This window comes from Oncorhynchus clarkii, chromosome 25 (genome assembly GCF_045791955.1).
Source record: "Oncorhynchus clarkii lewisi isolate Uvic-CL-2024 chromosome 25, UVic_Ocla_1.0, whole genome shotgun sequence".
NCBI classification, from domain to species: Eukaryota; Metazoa; Chordata; class Actinopteri; order Salmoniformes; family Salmonidae; genus Oncorhynchus; species Oncorhynchus clarkii.
Genome location: NC_092171.1, coordinates 43542667 through 43557356, shown reverse-complemented (window position 1 = coordinate 43557356; position 14690 = coordinate 43542667). Strand labels below are relative to the sequence as shown.

Sequence of the window (14690 nt, the reverse complement as noted above, 5' to 3'; positions counted from 1 at the left end):
GTGTAGTAGTATTGTAGTTAAAGGGTGTAGTAGTAGTGTTGTTAAAGGGTGTAGTAGTAGTGTAGTTAAATGGTGTAGTAGTAGTGTGGTTAAAGGGTGTAGTAGTGTTGTTAAAGGGTGTAGTAGTAGTGTGGTTAAAGGGTGTAGTAGTGTTGTTAAAGGGTGTAGTAGTAGAAGTAGTGTTGTTAAAGGGTGTAGTAGTAGTGTGGTTAAAGGGTGTAGTAGTAGTGTGGTTAAAGGGTGTAGTAGTGTTGTTAAAGGGTGTAGTAGTAGTGTGGTTAAAGGGTGTAGTAGTGTTGTTAAAGGGTGTAGTAGTAGAAGTAGTGTTGTTAAAGGGTGTAGTAGTAGTGTGGTTAAAGGGTGTAGTAGTAGTGTGGTTAAAGGGTGTAGTAGTAGTGTTGTTAAAGGGTGTAGTAGTAGTGTGGTTAAATGGTGTAGTTGTAGTGTAGTTAAAGGGTGTAGTAATCGTGTAGTTAAAGGGTGTAGTTGTAGTGTAGTTAAAGGGTGTAGTAATCGTGTAGTTAAAGGGTGTAGTAGTAGTGTGGTTAAATGGTGTAGTAGTAGTGTAGTTAAAGGGTGTAGTAGGTTTCAGAACTAGCGGGCAGGCTGACACTGTTCCCCTAGTCGCGCGGCGAAGCTATTCCTGCCTCCCGACAGTGGAGTTCCTTGGGTTGCATTCTACACGTAGCGTTAAGTTGTTAAGCTTAGTGGTTAGAGGTGGGAGGTAGGTAGCCTAGTGGTTAGATGGGGGAGGTAGGTAGCCTAGTGGTTAGAGGGGGAGGTAGCCTAGTGGTTAGAGTGGGGGTAGGTAGCCTAGTGGTTAGAGGGGGGAGGCAGGTAGCCTAGTGGTTAGAGGGGGGGTAGGTAGCCTAGTGGTTAGAGGGGGGGTAGGTAGCCTAGTAGTTAGAGGGGGGAGGCAGGTAGCCTAGTGGTTAGAGGGGGGGTAGGTAGCCTAGTGGTTAGAGGGGGGAGGCAGGTAGCCTAGTGGTTAGAGGGGGGGTAGGTAGCCTAGTGGTTAGAGGGGGGAGGCAGGTAGCCTAGTGGTTAGAGGGGGGGTAGGTAGCCTAGTGGTTAGAGGGGGGAGGTAGGTAGCCTAGTGGTTAGAGGGGGAGGTAGCCTAGTGGTTAGAGGGGGGGTAGGTAGCCTAGTGGTTAGAGGGGGGAGGCAGGTAGCCTAGTGGTTAGAGGGGGGGTAGGTAGCCTAGTGGTTAGAGGGGGGAGGCAGGTAGCCTAGTGGTAGGTAGCCTAGTGGTTAGAGGGGGGGGGGGTAGGTAGCCTAGTGGTTAGAGGGGGGGTAGGTAGCCTAGTGGTTAGAGGGGGGAGGCAGGTAGCCTAGTGGTTAGAGGGGGGAGGCAGGTAGCCTAGTGGTTAGAGGGGGGAGGCAGGTAGCCTAGTGGTTAGAGGGGGGGTAGGTAGCCTAATGGTTAGAGGGGGGAGGCAGGTAGCCTAGTGGTTAGAGGGGGGGTAGGTAGCCTAGTGGTTAGAGGGGGGAGGTAGGTAGCCTAGTGGTTAGAGGGGGAGGTAGCCTAGTGGTTAGAGGGGGGGTAGGTAGCCTAGTGGTTAGAGGGGGGAGGCAGGTACCCTAGTGGTTAGAGGGGGGGTAGGTAGCCTAGTGGTTAGAGGGGGAGGCAGGTAGCCTAGTGGTTAGAGGGGGGGTAGGTAGCCTAGTGGTTAGAGGGGGGGGGGGTAGGTAGCCTAGTGGTTAGAGCTGGCGTAGGTAGCCTAGTGGTTAGAGGGGGAGGTAGGTAGCCTAGTGGTTAGAGGGGGAGGTAGGTAGCCTAGTGGTTAGAGGGGGAGGTAGGTAGCCTAGTGGTTAGAGGGGGAGGTAGGTAACCTAGTGGTTAGAGGGGGGAGGTAGGTAGCCTAGTGGTTAGAGGGGGAGGCAGTTAGCCTAGTGGTTAGAGGGGGGAGGCAGTTAGCCTAGTGGTTAGAGGGGGGAGGCACGTAGCCTAGTGGTTAGAGGGGGGAGGTAGGTAGCCTAGTTGTTAGAGGGGGAGGCAGGTAGCCTAGTTGTTAGAGGGGGAGGCAGGTAGCCTAGTTGTTAGAGGGGGAGGTAGGTAGCCTAGTGGTTAGAGGGGGGAGGCAGGTAGCCTAGTGGTTAGAGGGGAGAGGCAGGTAGCCTAGTGGTTAGAGGGGCGAGGTAGGTATCCTAGTGGTTAGAGGGGCGAGGCAGGTAGCCTAGTTGTTAGAGGGGGAGGCAGGTAGTCTAGCGGTTAGAGGGGGGAGGCACGTAGCCTAGTGGTTAGAGGGGGGAGGTAGGTAGCCTAGTGGTTAGAGGGGGGGTAGGTAGCCTAGTGGTTAGAGGGGGGAGGTAGGTAGCCTAGTGGTTAGAGGGGGAGGTAGCCTAGTGGTTAGAGGGGGGGTAGGTAGCCTAGTGGTTAGAGGGGGGAGGCAGGTAGCCTAGTGGTTAGAGGGGGGGTAGGTAGCCTAGTGGTTAGAGGGGGGAGGCAGGTAGCCTAGTGGTAGGTAGCCTAGTGGTTAGAGGGGGAGGTAGCCTAGTGGTTAGAGGGGGGGTAGGTAGCCTAGTGGTTAGAGGGGGGAGGCAGGTAGCCTAGTGGTTAGAGGGGGGGTAGGTAGCCTAGTGGTTAGAGGGGGAGGTAGCCTAGTGGTTAGAGTGGGGGTAGGTAGCCTAGTGGTTAGAGGGGGGAGGCAGGTAGCCTAGTGGTTAGAGGGGGGGTAGGTAGCCTAGTGGTTAGAGGGGGGGTAGGTAGCCTAGTAGTTAGAGGGGGGAGGCAGGTAGCCTAGTGGTTAGAGGGGGGGTAGGTAGCCTAGTGGTTAGAGGGGGGAGGCAGGTAGCCTAGTGGTTAGAGGGGGGGTAGGTAGCCTAGTGGTTAGAGGGGGGAGGCAGGTAGCCTAGTGGTTAGAGGGGGGGTAGGTAGCCTAGTGGTTAGAGGGGGGAGGTAGGTAGCCTAGTGGTTAGAGGGGGAGGTAGCCTAGTGGTTAGAGGGGGGGTAGGTAGCCTAGTGGTTAGAGGGGGGAGGCAGGTAGCCTAGTGGTTAGAGGGGGGGTAGGTAGCCTAGTGGTTAGAGGGGGGAGGCAGGTAGCCTAGTGGTAGGTAGCCTAGTGGTTAGAGGGGGGGGGTAGGTAGCCTAGTGGTTAGAGGGGGAGGTAGCCTAGTGGTTAGAGGGGGGGTAGGTAGCCTAGTGGTTAGAGGGGGGAGGCAGGTAGCCTAGTGGTTAGAGGGGGGAGGCAGGTAGCCTAGTGGTTAGAGGGGGGAGGCAGGTAGCCTAGTGGTTAGAGGGGGGGTAGGTAGCCTAATGGTTAGAGGGGGGAGGCAGGTAGCCTAGTGGTTAGAGGGGGGGTAGGTAGCCTAGTGGTTAGAGGGGGGAGGTAGGTAGCCTAGTGGTTAGAGGGGGAGGTAGCCTAGTGGTTAGAGGGGGGGTAGGTAGCCTAGTGGTTAGAGGGGGGAGGCAGGTACCCTAGTGGTTAGAGGGGGGGTAGGTAGCCTAGTGGTTAGAGGGGGAGGCAGGTAGCCTAGTGGTTAGAGGGGGGGTAGGTAGCCTAGTGGTTAGAGGGGGGGGGGGTAGGTAGCCTAGTGGTTAGAGCTGGCGTAGGTAGCCTAGTGGTTAGAGGGGGAGGTAGGTAGCCTAGTGGTTAGAGGGGGAGGTAGGTAGCCTAGTGGTTAGAGGGGGAGGTAGGTAGCCTAGTGGTTAGAGGGGGAGGTAGGTAACCTAGTGGTTAGAGGGGGGAGGTAGGTAGCCTACTGGTTAGAGGGGGAGGCAGTTAGCCTAGTGGTTAGAGGGGGGAGGCAGTTAGCCTAGTGGTTAGAGGGGGGAGGCACGTAGCCTAGTGGTTAGAGGGGGGAGGTAGGTAGCCTAGTTGTTAGAGGGGGAGGCAGGTAGCCTAGTTGTTAGAGGGGGAGGCAGGTAGCCTAGTTGTTAGAGGGGGGAGGTAGGTAGCCTAGTGGTTAGAGGGGGGAGGCAGGTAGCCTAGTGGTTAGAGGGGAGAGGCAGGTAGCCTAGTGGTTAGAGGGGCGAGGTAGGTATCCTAGTGGTTAGAGGGACGAGGCAGGTAGCCTAGTTGTTAGAGGGGGAGGCAGGTAGTCTAGCGGTTAGAGGGGGGAGGCACGTAGCCTAGTGGTTAGAGGGGGGAGGTAGGTAGCCTAGTGGTTAGAGGGGGGGTAGGTAGCCTAGTGGTTAGAGGGGGGAGGTAGGTAGCCTAGTGGTTAGAGGGGGAGGTAGCCTAGTGGTTAGAGGGGGGGTAGGTAGCCTAGTGGTTAGAGGGGGGAGGCAGGTAGCCTAGTGGTTAGAGGGGGGGTAGGTAGCCTAGTGGTTAGAGGGGGGAGGCAGGTAGCCTAGTGGTAGGTAGCCTAGTGGTTAGAGGGGGAGGTAGCCTAGTGGTTAGAGGGGGGGTAGGTAGCCTAGTGGTTAGAGGGGGGAGGCAGGTAGCCTAGTGGTTAGAGGGGGGGTAGGTAGCCTAGTGGTTAGAGGGGGGAGGCAGGTAGCCTAGTGGTTAGAGGGGGGGTAGGTAGCCTAATGGTTAGAGGGGGGAGGCAGGTAGCCTAGTGGTTAGAGGGGGGGTAGGTAGCCTAGTGGTTAGAGGGGGGAGGTAGGTAGCCTAGTGGTTAGAGGGGGAGGTAGCCTAGTGGTTAGAGGGGGGGTAGGTAGCCTAGTGGTTAGAGGGGGGAGGCAGGTAGCCTAGTGGTTAGAGGGGGGGTAGGTAGCCTAGTGGTTAGAGGGGGAGGCAGGTAGCCTAGTGGTTAGAGGGGGGGTAGGTAGCCTAGTGGTTAGAGGGGGGGGTAGGTAGCCTAGTGGTTAGAGCTGGCGTAGGTAGCCTAGTGGTTAGAGGGGGAGGTAGGTAGCCTAGTGGTTAGAGGGGGAGGTAGGTAGCCTAGTGGTTAGAGGGGGAGGTAGGTAACCTAGTGGTTAGAGGGGGGAGGTAGGTAGCCTAGTGGTTAGAGGGGGAGGCAGTTAGCCTAGTGGTTAGAGGGGGGAGGCAGGTAGCCTAGTGGTTAGAGGGGGGAGGCACGTAGCCTAGTGGTTAGAGGGGGGAGGTAGGTAGCCTAGTTGTTAGAGGGGGAGGCAGGTAGCCTAGTTGTTAGAGGGGGAGGCAGGTAGCCTAGTTGTTAGAGGGGGGAGGTAGGTAGCCTAGTGGTTAGAGGGGGGAGGCAGGTAGCCTAGTGGTTAGAGGGGAGAGGCAGGTAGCCTAGTGGTTAGAGGGGCGAGGTAGGTATCCTAGTGGTTAGAGGGACGAGGCAGGTAGCCTAGTTGTTAGAGGGGGAGGCAGGTAGTCTAGCGGTTAGAGGGGGGGGCAGGTAGCCTAGTGGTTAGAGGGGGAGGTAGGTAGCCTAGTGGTTAGAGGGGGGAGGTAGGTAGCCTAGTTGTTAGAGGGGGGAGGCAGGTAGTCTAGTGGTTAGAGGGGGGGGCAGGTAGCCTAGTGGTTAGAGGGGGAGGTAGGTAGCCTTGTGGTTAGAGGGGGGAGGTAGGTAGCCTAATTGTTAGAGGGGGAGGCAGGTAGCCTAGTTGTTAGAGGGGGGAGGTAGGTAGCCTAGTGGTTAGAGGGGGAGGTAGGTAGCCTAGTGGTTAGAGGGGGGAGGTAGGTAGCCTAGTGGTTAGAGGGGGGAGGTAGGTAGCCTAGTGGTTAGAGGGGGGAGGTAGGTAGCCTAGTGGTTAGAGGGGGGAGGCAGGTAGCCTAGTGGTTAGAGGGGGGAGGTAGGTAGCCTAGTTGTTAGAGGGGGGGTAGGTAGCCTAGTGGTTAGAGGGGGGAGGCAGGTAGCCTAGTGGTAGGTAGCCTAGTGGTTAGAGGGGGAGGTAGCCTAGTGGTTAGAGGGGGGGTAGGTAGCCTAGTGGTTAGAGGGGGGAGGCAGGTAGCCTAGTGGTTAGAGGGGGGGTAGGTAGCCTAGTGGTTAGAGGGGGGAGGCAGGTAGCCTAGTGGTTAGAGGGGGGGTAGGTAGCCTAATGGTTAGAGGGGGGAGGCAGGTAGCCTAGTGGTTAGAGGGGGGGTAGGTAGCCTAGTGGTTAGAGGGGGGAGGTAGGTAGCCTAGTGGTTAGAGGGGGAGGTAGCCTAGTGGTTAGAGGGGGGGTAGGTAGCCTAGTGGTTAGAGGGGGGAGGCAGGTAGCCTAGTGGTTAGAGGGGGGGTAGGTAGCCTAGTGGTTAGAGGGGGAGGCAGGTAGCCTAGTGGTTAGAGGGGGGGTAGGTAGCCTAGTGGTTAGAGGGGGGGGTAGGTAGCCTAGTGGTTAGAGCTGGCGTAGGTAGCCTAGTGGTTAGAGGGGGAGGTAGGTAGCCTAGTGGTTAGAGGGGGAGGTAGGTAGCCTAGTGGTTAGAGGGGGAGGTAGGTAACCTAGTGGTTAGAGGGGGGAGGTAGGTAGCCTAGTGGTTAGAGGGGGAGGCAGTTAGCCTAGTGGTTAGAGGGGGGAGGCAGGTAGCCTAGTGGTTAGAGGGGGGAGGCACGTAGCCTAGTGGTTAGAGGGGGGAGGTAGGTAGCCTAGTTGTTAGAGGGGGAGGCAGGTAGCCTAGTTGTTAGAGGGGGAGGCAGGTAGCCTAGTTGTTAGAGGGGGGAGGTAGGTAGCCTAGTGGTTAGAGGGGGGAGGTAGGTAGCCTAGTGGTTAGAGGGGAGAGGCAGGTAGCCTAGTGGTTAGAGGGGCGAGGTAGGTATCCTAGTGGTTAGAGGGACGAGGCAGGTAGCCTAGTTGTTAGAGGGGGAGGCAGGTAGTCTAGCGGTTAGAGGGGGGGGCAGGTAGCCTAGTGGTTAGAGGGGGAGGTAGGTAGCCTAGTGGTTAGAGGGGCGAGGTAGGTATCCTAGTGGTTAGAGGGGGGAGGCAGGTAGTCTAGTGGTTAGAGGGGGGGGCAGGTAGCCTAGTGGTTAGAGGGGGAGGTAGGTAGCCTTGTGGTTAGAGGGGGGAGGTAGGTAGCCTAGTTGTTAGAGGGGGAGGCAGGTAGCCTAGTTGTTAGAGGGGGGAGGTAGGTAGCCTAGTGGTTAGAGGGGGAGGTAGGTAGCCTAGTGGTTAGAGGGGGGAGGTAGGTAGCCTAGTGGTTAGAGGGGGGAGGTAGGTAGCCTAGTGGTTAGAGGGGGGAGGTAGGTAGCCTAGTGGTTAGAGGGGGGAGGCAGGTAGCCTAGTGGTTAGAGGGGGGAGGTAGGTAGCCTAGTTGTTAGAGGGGGAGGCAGGTAGCCTAGTTGTTAGAGGGGGAGGCAGGTAGCCTAGTGGTTAGAGGGGGGAGGCAGGTAGCCTAGTGGTTAGAGGGGGGAGGCAGGTAGCCTAGTGGTTAGAGGGGGGAGGCAGGTAGCCTAGTGGTTAGAGGGGGGAGGCAGGTAGCCTAGTGGTTAGAGGGGCGAGGTAGGTATCCTAGTGGTTAGAGGGACGAGGCAGGTAGCCTAGTTGTTAGAGGGGGGAGGCAGGTAGACTAGCGGTTAGAGGGGGGGGCAGGTAGCCTAGTGGTTAGAGGTGGAGGTAGGTAGCCTAGTGGTTAGAGGGGGGAGGTAGGTAACCTAGTTGTTAGAGGGGGAGGCAGGTAGCCTAGTTGTTAGAGGGGGAGGCAGGTAGCCTAGTGGTTAGAGGGGGAGGTAGGTAGCCTAGTGGTTAGAGGGGGGAGGTAGGTATCCTAGTGGTTAGAGGGGGGAGGTAGGTAGCCTAGTGGTTAGAGGGGGGAGGCAGGTAGCCTAGCGGTTAGAGGGGGGAGGTAGGTAGCCTAGTTGTTAGAGGGGGAGGCAGGTAGCCTAGTTGTTAGAGGGGGAGGCAGGTAGCCTAGTGGTTAGAGGGGGGAGGCAGGTAGCCTAGTGGTTAGAGGGGGGAGGCAGGTAGCCTAGTGGTTAGAGGGGGGAGGCAGGTAGCCTAGTGGTTAGAGGGGGGAGGCAGGTAGCCTAGTGGTTAGAGGGGCGAGGTAGGTATCCTAGTGGTTAGAGGGACGAGGCAGGTAGCCTAGTTGTTAGAGGGGGGAGGCAGGTAGTCTAGCGGTTAGAGGGGGGGGCAGGTAGCCTAGTGGTTAGAGGTGGAGGTAGGTAGCCTAGTGGTTAGAGGGGGGAGGTAGGTAACCTAGTTGTTAGAGGGGGAGGCAGGTAGCCTAGTTGTTAGAGGGGGAGGCAGGTAGCCTAGTTGTTAGAGGGGGGAGGCAGGTAGTCTAGCGTTTAGAGGGGGGAGGCAGGTAGTCTAGCGGTTAGAGGGGGGAGGCAGGTAGTCTAGCGGTTAGAGGGGGGAGGTAGCCTAGCGGTTAGAGGGGGGAGACAGATAGCCTAGTGGTTAGAGCGTTGGACTAGTAACGTTGGACCAGTTTACCCACTGTTCCTAGACCAGTTTACCCACTGTTCCTAGACCAGTTTACCCACTGTTCCTAGGCCGTCATTGTAAATAAGAATTTGTTCTAAACTAAACATTTTAGGGGGTGCGCTCGCTCTACCACTAAGGGACAGTTTAGTTGGCGCAATTAAGACAGTCTCGTGCTACAATTGTTTATTTTAATAGCGTGAATCGTTCCTGTTCACACCGAGGTGAAGAGTGGAATAATTGAAGGAATGAATCCGAGACTCCTATCACCTGTGGACGGCGCGGTGTTCCAACTTGGCACAGATTTAATTGGCCTTGTCAGGCGTCGTGAGAGTACGATCCCCATAGTATTGGCCTTGTCAGGTGTCGTGAGAGTACGATCCCCATAGTATTGGCCTTGTCAGGCGTTGCGAGAGTACGATCCCCATAGTATTGGCCTTGTCAGGCGTCGTGAGAGTACGATCCCCATAGTATTGGCCTTGTCAGGCGTTGCGAGAGTACGATCCCCATAGTATTGGCCTTGTCAGGCGTCGTGAGAGTACGATCCCCATAGTATTGGCCTTGTCAGGCATCGCGAGAGTACGATCCCCATAGTATTGGCCTTGTCAGGCGTCGTGAGAGTACGATCCCCATAGTATTGGCCTTGTCAGGCATCGCGAGAGTACGATCCCCATAGTATTGGCCTTGTCAGGCGTTGCGAGAGTACGATCCCCATAGTATTGGCCTTGTCAGGCGTCGCGAGAGTACGATCCCCATAGTATTGGCCTTGTCAGGCGTCGTGAGAGTACGATCCCCATAGTATTGGCCTTGTCAGGTGTCGTGAGAGTACGATCCCCATAGTATTGGCCTTGTCAGGCATCGCGAGAGTACGATCCCCATAGTATTGGCCTTGTCAGGCGTCGTGAGAGTACGATCCCCATAGTATTGGCCTTGTCAGGCGTTGTGAGAGTACGATCCCCATAGTATTGGCCTTGTCAGGTGTCGTGAGAGTACGATCCCCATAGTATTGGCCTTGTCAGGCGTCGTGAGAGTACGATCCCCATAGTATTGGCCTTGTCAGGTGTCGTGAGAGTACGATCCCCATAGTATTGGCCTTGTCAGGCGTCGCGAGAGTACGATCCCCATAGTATTGGCCTTGTCAGGCGTCGTGAGAGTACGATCCCCATAGTATTGGCCTTGTCAGGTGTCGTGAGAGTACGATCCCCATAGTATTGGCCTTGTCAGGCATCGCGAGAGTACGATCCCCATAGTATTGGCCTTGTCAGGCATCGCGAGAGTACGATCCCTATAGTATTGGCCTTGTCAGGCGTCACGAGAGTACGATCCCCATAGTATTGGCCTTGTCAGGCGTCGCGAGAGTACGATCCCCATAGTATTGGCCTTGTCAGGCGTCGTGAGAGTACGATCCCCATAGTATTGGCCTCGTCAGGCGTCACGAGAGTACGATCCCCATAGTATTGGCCTTGTCAGGCGTCACGAGAGTACGATGCCCATAGTATTGGCCTCGTCAGGCGTCGCGAGAGTACGATCCCCATAGTATTGGCTGACAGACAAAAGGGAACTTGAAGTTTTTCCATTTAAGACATAAAAATTGTCTTTGCCATGATGTTTTTGCCTTATTACTTAAGGGCCTTGTTGTAAACATAGTGGATGATTTTACATAAATATATATATAAAATTTTTTTAACAGAGACAAGGTTCAAATATTGCTATCCATCAATGATTCCCAACCAAAATTACTGAGCTTTGAGCAATTTGGACAAAAACAATGGATATATATGTTGCCCTAAGAGTTGTGCATAGTCGGTAGAATCTTATTCAGAATTATTCACAGCTGTAATGGCTGCCAAAGGTTCTTCCACCAAGTATGAACACTACTGTGCAAATGGTGTGTAGACATTCACTAGGCCCTGCATGGAATAGGGAGCCAATTGGGACTCAGGCTCTATATCACACTCACTGCATCAGGGTGATGTGGCTCCCTAGAGCAGGGCTGTGGAGCAGGGTGGCATGCTGGCCTGGACCCCCCTGCCCCTGGGACCCCTGGGGATTGTAGGCACCCGCCAACTGGGCTGGCATCTGGAAGACAGTAGGCGACCCTGACTGTAGCTGCAGGGAGCCAGAGAGCAGGGTTCCCTGGCGGAGGGAGAGCTGGCCTGTTGAGGTGGTGCTGAAGACTGTGTGGGGGCTGAAGTTGAGCTGTCTGTGGTGAGGCACGGCCGTCAGGATCTGGGAGCCATCTACCAGGTGGTGGCCCATGGAGGGTGTCATACCCTGGACAGACTGGACTGTTGCGCCCTGGTGGCCAGAGGTGAACAGGGGCCGCGCAGAACCGCCAGGAAGCTGGGACAGGGTGACAGGGGATTGGCCAGGGAGCTGGGACAGGGTGACAGGGGATTGGCCAGGAAGCTGGGACAGGTTGACAGGGGATTGGCCAGGGAGCTGGGACAGGGTGACAGGGGATTGGCCAGGGAGCTGGGACAGGGTGACAGGGGATTGGCCAGGGAGCTGGGACAGGGTGACAGGGGATTGGCCAGGGAGCTGGGACAGGGTGACAGGGGATTGGCCAGGCAGGAGGAACTGATTCTGGCCATGGAAGAGACCTTGAGGCTGGATCAGGAAGGAGCCTCCTCCCTGGTTGACCAGCTGCAGGCTGACGGGCTGGGGCTTGGTGAGGTGTGGGGCAGTGAGGTGTTGGGCAGGTTGGGGATGGGGCTTGGTGAGGTGTTGGGCAGGCTTGGGCTGGGGAGGGGGGGGGGACACGAGAATGTTTGACGAGGGCGTCCCAGGGAGGAAGGTGAGACCTGGAGATGGTTTCTGACCAGGCCCACCAGGACCAGGAGGCTTAGGGCTGATCTGAACAAGTCGGGGTTGGATGCTGATAGGCAGCTTGGGCTGGATGGGCAGGGGTCCTCTCTGGAGAAAGATCCCGGGAGCTGCAGCCGCTCTGAGGGTTGGGGCCAGTAGGGGGCGCCCTGTCAGGCTAGGAACTGCCTTCTGGATGAGGGAAAAGGAGGTGTTGGAGGCCTGTGCAGGGGTCAGGGAGAAGGAGGTCTCTGGCGGGGGTGCGGGGAAGATGTTCCCAGGGAGGAGGCCCATCAGCTGGGGAGCAGCAGGCTTCAGGGAGGGGCAGCCTGGTCCCACGGCCAGCAGGGATGGTTGGGGAGGCTCCACCGCCGCCTGGGTGTCCCTGTGTTGCAGAGTGTGGGGGCCAGGGTGGGGGTGAGGGAAGGCTAGGGTTTTGGAGAGGAACGGCACGGCAGCAGGAGGGAGGAGGAGTGGGGGGCAAGGTGTGTAGAGAGACAGGGTGTGGCCCTCCCCAGGCCCTGTTTGGACGAGCCCCGCCTCCTGAGCCATAGTGTGCTCTGTGATGTCAGCCTCCTGAAGACTCTGCTGGAGAATGTCACAGGGCGGTACTTCCTCTTCCTCCTGCACTTCCTCTCCCTCCCCTCTTCTCTCCCCCCCTCCCTCGGGAGACCCCCCCAGTAGAGCCTCTTCCAGGAAGGACAGGTCAACGCATTCTGCAGGGGGGGTAATGTCATCTGCCAACAGAGACATTGGGCTCTGAGGGAGGGAGATAAAAGAGTAGGAGAACATCAGAGTGATCCTAGAGTAGGAGAACATCAGATTGTTCCTAGAGTAGGAGAACATTAGAATGTTCCTAGAGTAGGAAAACATCAGAATGATCCTAGAGTAGGAGAACATCAGAATGATCCTAGAGTAGGAGAACATCAGAATGATCCTAGAGTAGGAGAACATCAGAATGTTCCTAGAGTAGGAGAACATCAGAATGATCCTAGAGTAGGAGAACATCAGAATGATCCTAGAGTAGGAGAACATCAGAATGATCCTAGAGTAGGAGAACATCAGAATGATCCTAGAGTAGGAGAATATCAGAATGTTCATAGAGTAGGAGAACATCAGAATGTTCCTAGAGTAGGAGAACATCAGAATGTTCCTAGAGTAGGAGAACATCAGAATGTTCCTAGAGTAGGAGAACATCAGAATGTTCCTAGAGTAGGAGAACATCAGAATGTTCCTAGAGTAGGAGAACATCAGAATGTTCCTAGAGTAGAGGAACATCAGAATGATCCTAGAGTAGAGGAACATCAGAATGATCCTAGAGTAGAGGAACATCAGAATGATCCTAGAGTAGGACAACATCAGAATGATCCTAGAGTAGGAGAACATCAGAATGATCCTAGAGTAGGAGAACATCAGAATGATCCTAGAGTAGGAGAACATCAGAATAATCCTAGAGTAGGAGAACATCAGAATGTTCCTAGAGTAGGAGAACATCAGAATGTTCCTAGAGTAGGAGAACATCAGAATGTTCCTAGAGTAGGAGAACATCAGAATGTTCCTAGAGTAGGAGAACATCAGAATGTTCCTAGAGTAGGAGAACATCAGAATGTTCTAGAGTAGGAGAACATCAGAATGATCCTAGAGTAGGAGAACATCAGAATGATCCTAGAGTAGCAGAACATCAGAATAATCCTAGAGTAGGAGAACATCAGAATGTTCCTAGAGTAGGAGAACATCAGAATGTTCCTAGAGTAGGAGAACATCAGAATGTTCCTAGAGTAGGAGAACATCAGAATGTTCCTAGAGTAGGAGAACATCAGAATGTTCCTAGAGTAGGAGAACATCAGAATGATCCTAGAGTAGGAGAACATCAGAATGGTCCTAGAGTAGGAGAACATCAGAATGATCCTAGAGTAGGAGAACATCAGAATGATCCTAGAGTAGGAGAACATCAGAATGATCCTAGAGTAGGAGAACATCAGAATGATCCTAGAGTAGGAGAACATCAGAATGTTCCTAGAGTAGGAGAACATCAGAATGTTCCTAGAGTAGGAGAACATCAGAATGTTCCTAGAGTTACAGTGTGAGGGATAAATAATGAGCAACGGCTAGTCCTTGATTTGAACTCTTAGAAAAAAGAGAACCCTCTGTGGAAAGGGTTCTACCTGGAACATTTACAGTTAACATTTTAGTAATTGATTTAATTCAGCAGACAGATTTTTCACCTACGGCTTGAGGATTCGAACCTGCTACCTTTCGTTTACTGGCCAATGCTCTTAAACACTAGGCAACTTGCCGCCCAAAAGGGTTCTTGCTGGAAAGACTCATCAGGGGGTCAGTGAGGAAGGAGGGAGGGATGAGGTTGAGAGGGAGGCAGACTCACCAGGGGGTCAGTGAGGAAGGAGGGAGGGATGGGGGAGAGAGGGATGTGAAAAGGGAGGGAGAGCGCGGTGGAGAGAGAGATGGAGACTCACCGCAGGCTCAGTGAAGAGGGAGGGAGAGAGAGACTAACTGGTGGGTCAGTGAAGAGGGAGAGATAGAAAGATGGAGAGAGAGGGAAGGACACTCACCGGGGTGTCAGTGAAGAGGGAGGAGGGCTCTCCAGAGGAACAGGTAATGAGCAGGTCATCATTCTGCAGCTGGTGAAACAGAGAGACAATACCATGATCATACTGAGAGACGTTCACAATATAATATATCATATCAATATCATATTCACAAGGTTTACAATACTATTATACTGATAACAGACATTTATGACCATAGAGATGACAGACAGTTATGACCATAAAGATGTCAGACAGTAATGACCAAAGAGATGAAAGACAGTTATGACCATAGAGATGACAGACAGTTAGACAGTTATGACCATAGAGATGACAGACAGTTAGACAGTTATGACCATAGTGATGACAGACAGTTATGACCATAGTGATGACAGACAGACAGTTATGACCATAGTGATGACAGACAGACAGTTATGACCATAGTGATGACAGACAGTTATGACCATAGTGATGACAGACAGACAGTTATGACCATAGAGATGACAGAAAGTTATGACCATAGTGATGACAGACAGACAGTTATGACCATAGAGATGACAGAAAGTTATGACAATAGTGATGACAGACAGTTAGACAGTTATGACCATAGTGATGACAGACAGTTATGACCATAGTGATGACAGACAGACAGTTATGGCTAAAGAGATGACAGACAGTTATGACCATAGTGATGACAGACAGCTATGACCATAGTGATGACAGACAGTTATGACCATAGTGATGACAGACAGTTATGACCATAGTGATGAGACTGCTTTGACTGAAGAGATAACAGTTAGACAGTTATGACCATAGTGATGACAGACAGTTATGACTAAATAGATGACAGGCAGTTATGACCATAGTGATGACAGACAGTTATGACCATAGAGATGACAGACAGTTATGACCGTAGTGATGACAGACAGCTATGACCATAAAGATGACAGACAGACAGTTATGACCATAGAGATGACAGACAGGTAGACAGTTATGACCATGAAGATGGCAGACAGTTAGACAGTTATGACCATAGTGATGACAGACAGTTATGACCATAGAGATGACAGAAAGTTATGACCATAGTGATGACAGACAGTTAGACAGTTATGACCATAGTGATGACAGACAGTTATGACCAT

The 14690-nt window shown here is 53.8% G+C and overlaps 1 protein-coding gene across 1 annotated transcript in view; it reads right to left on the bottom strand.

The window, feature by feature from the left end:
* The window catches only part of LOC139383653 (BRD4-interacting chromatin-remodeling complex-associated protein), a 42047-nt gene that overhangs the window by 25347 nt on the left and 2010 nt on the right, over positions 1-14690 (bottom strand). The window contains exons 3-5 of the mRNA XM_071128189.1: positions 13573-13641; positions 10721-11761; positions 10158-10540 (exon numbers count right to left, since the gene is read on the bottom strand). Of these exons, the coding sequence (XP_070984290.1) occupies positions 10158-10540; positions 10721-11761; positions 13573-13641 (1493 nt within the window). The remainder of the gene's footprint in view (positions 1-10157; positions 10541-10720; positions 11762-13572; positions 13642-14690) is intronic.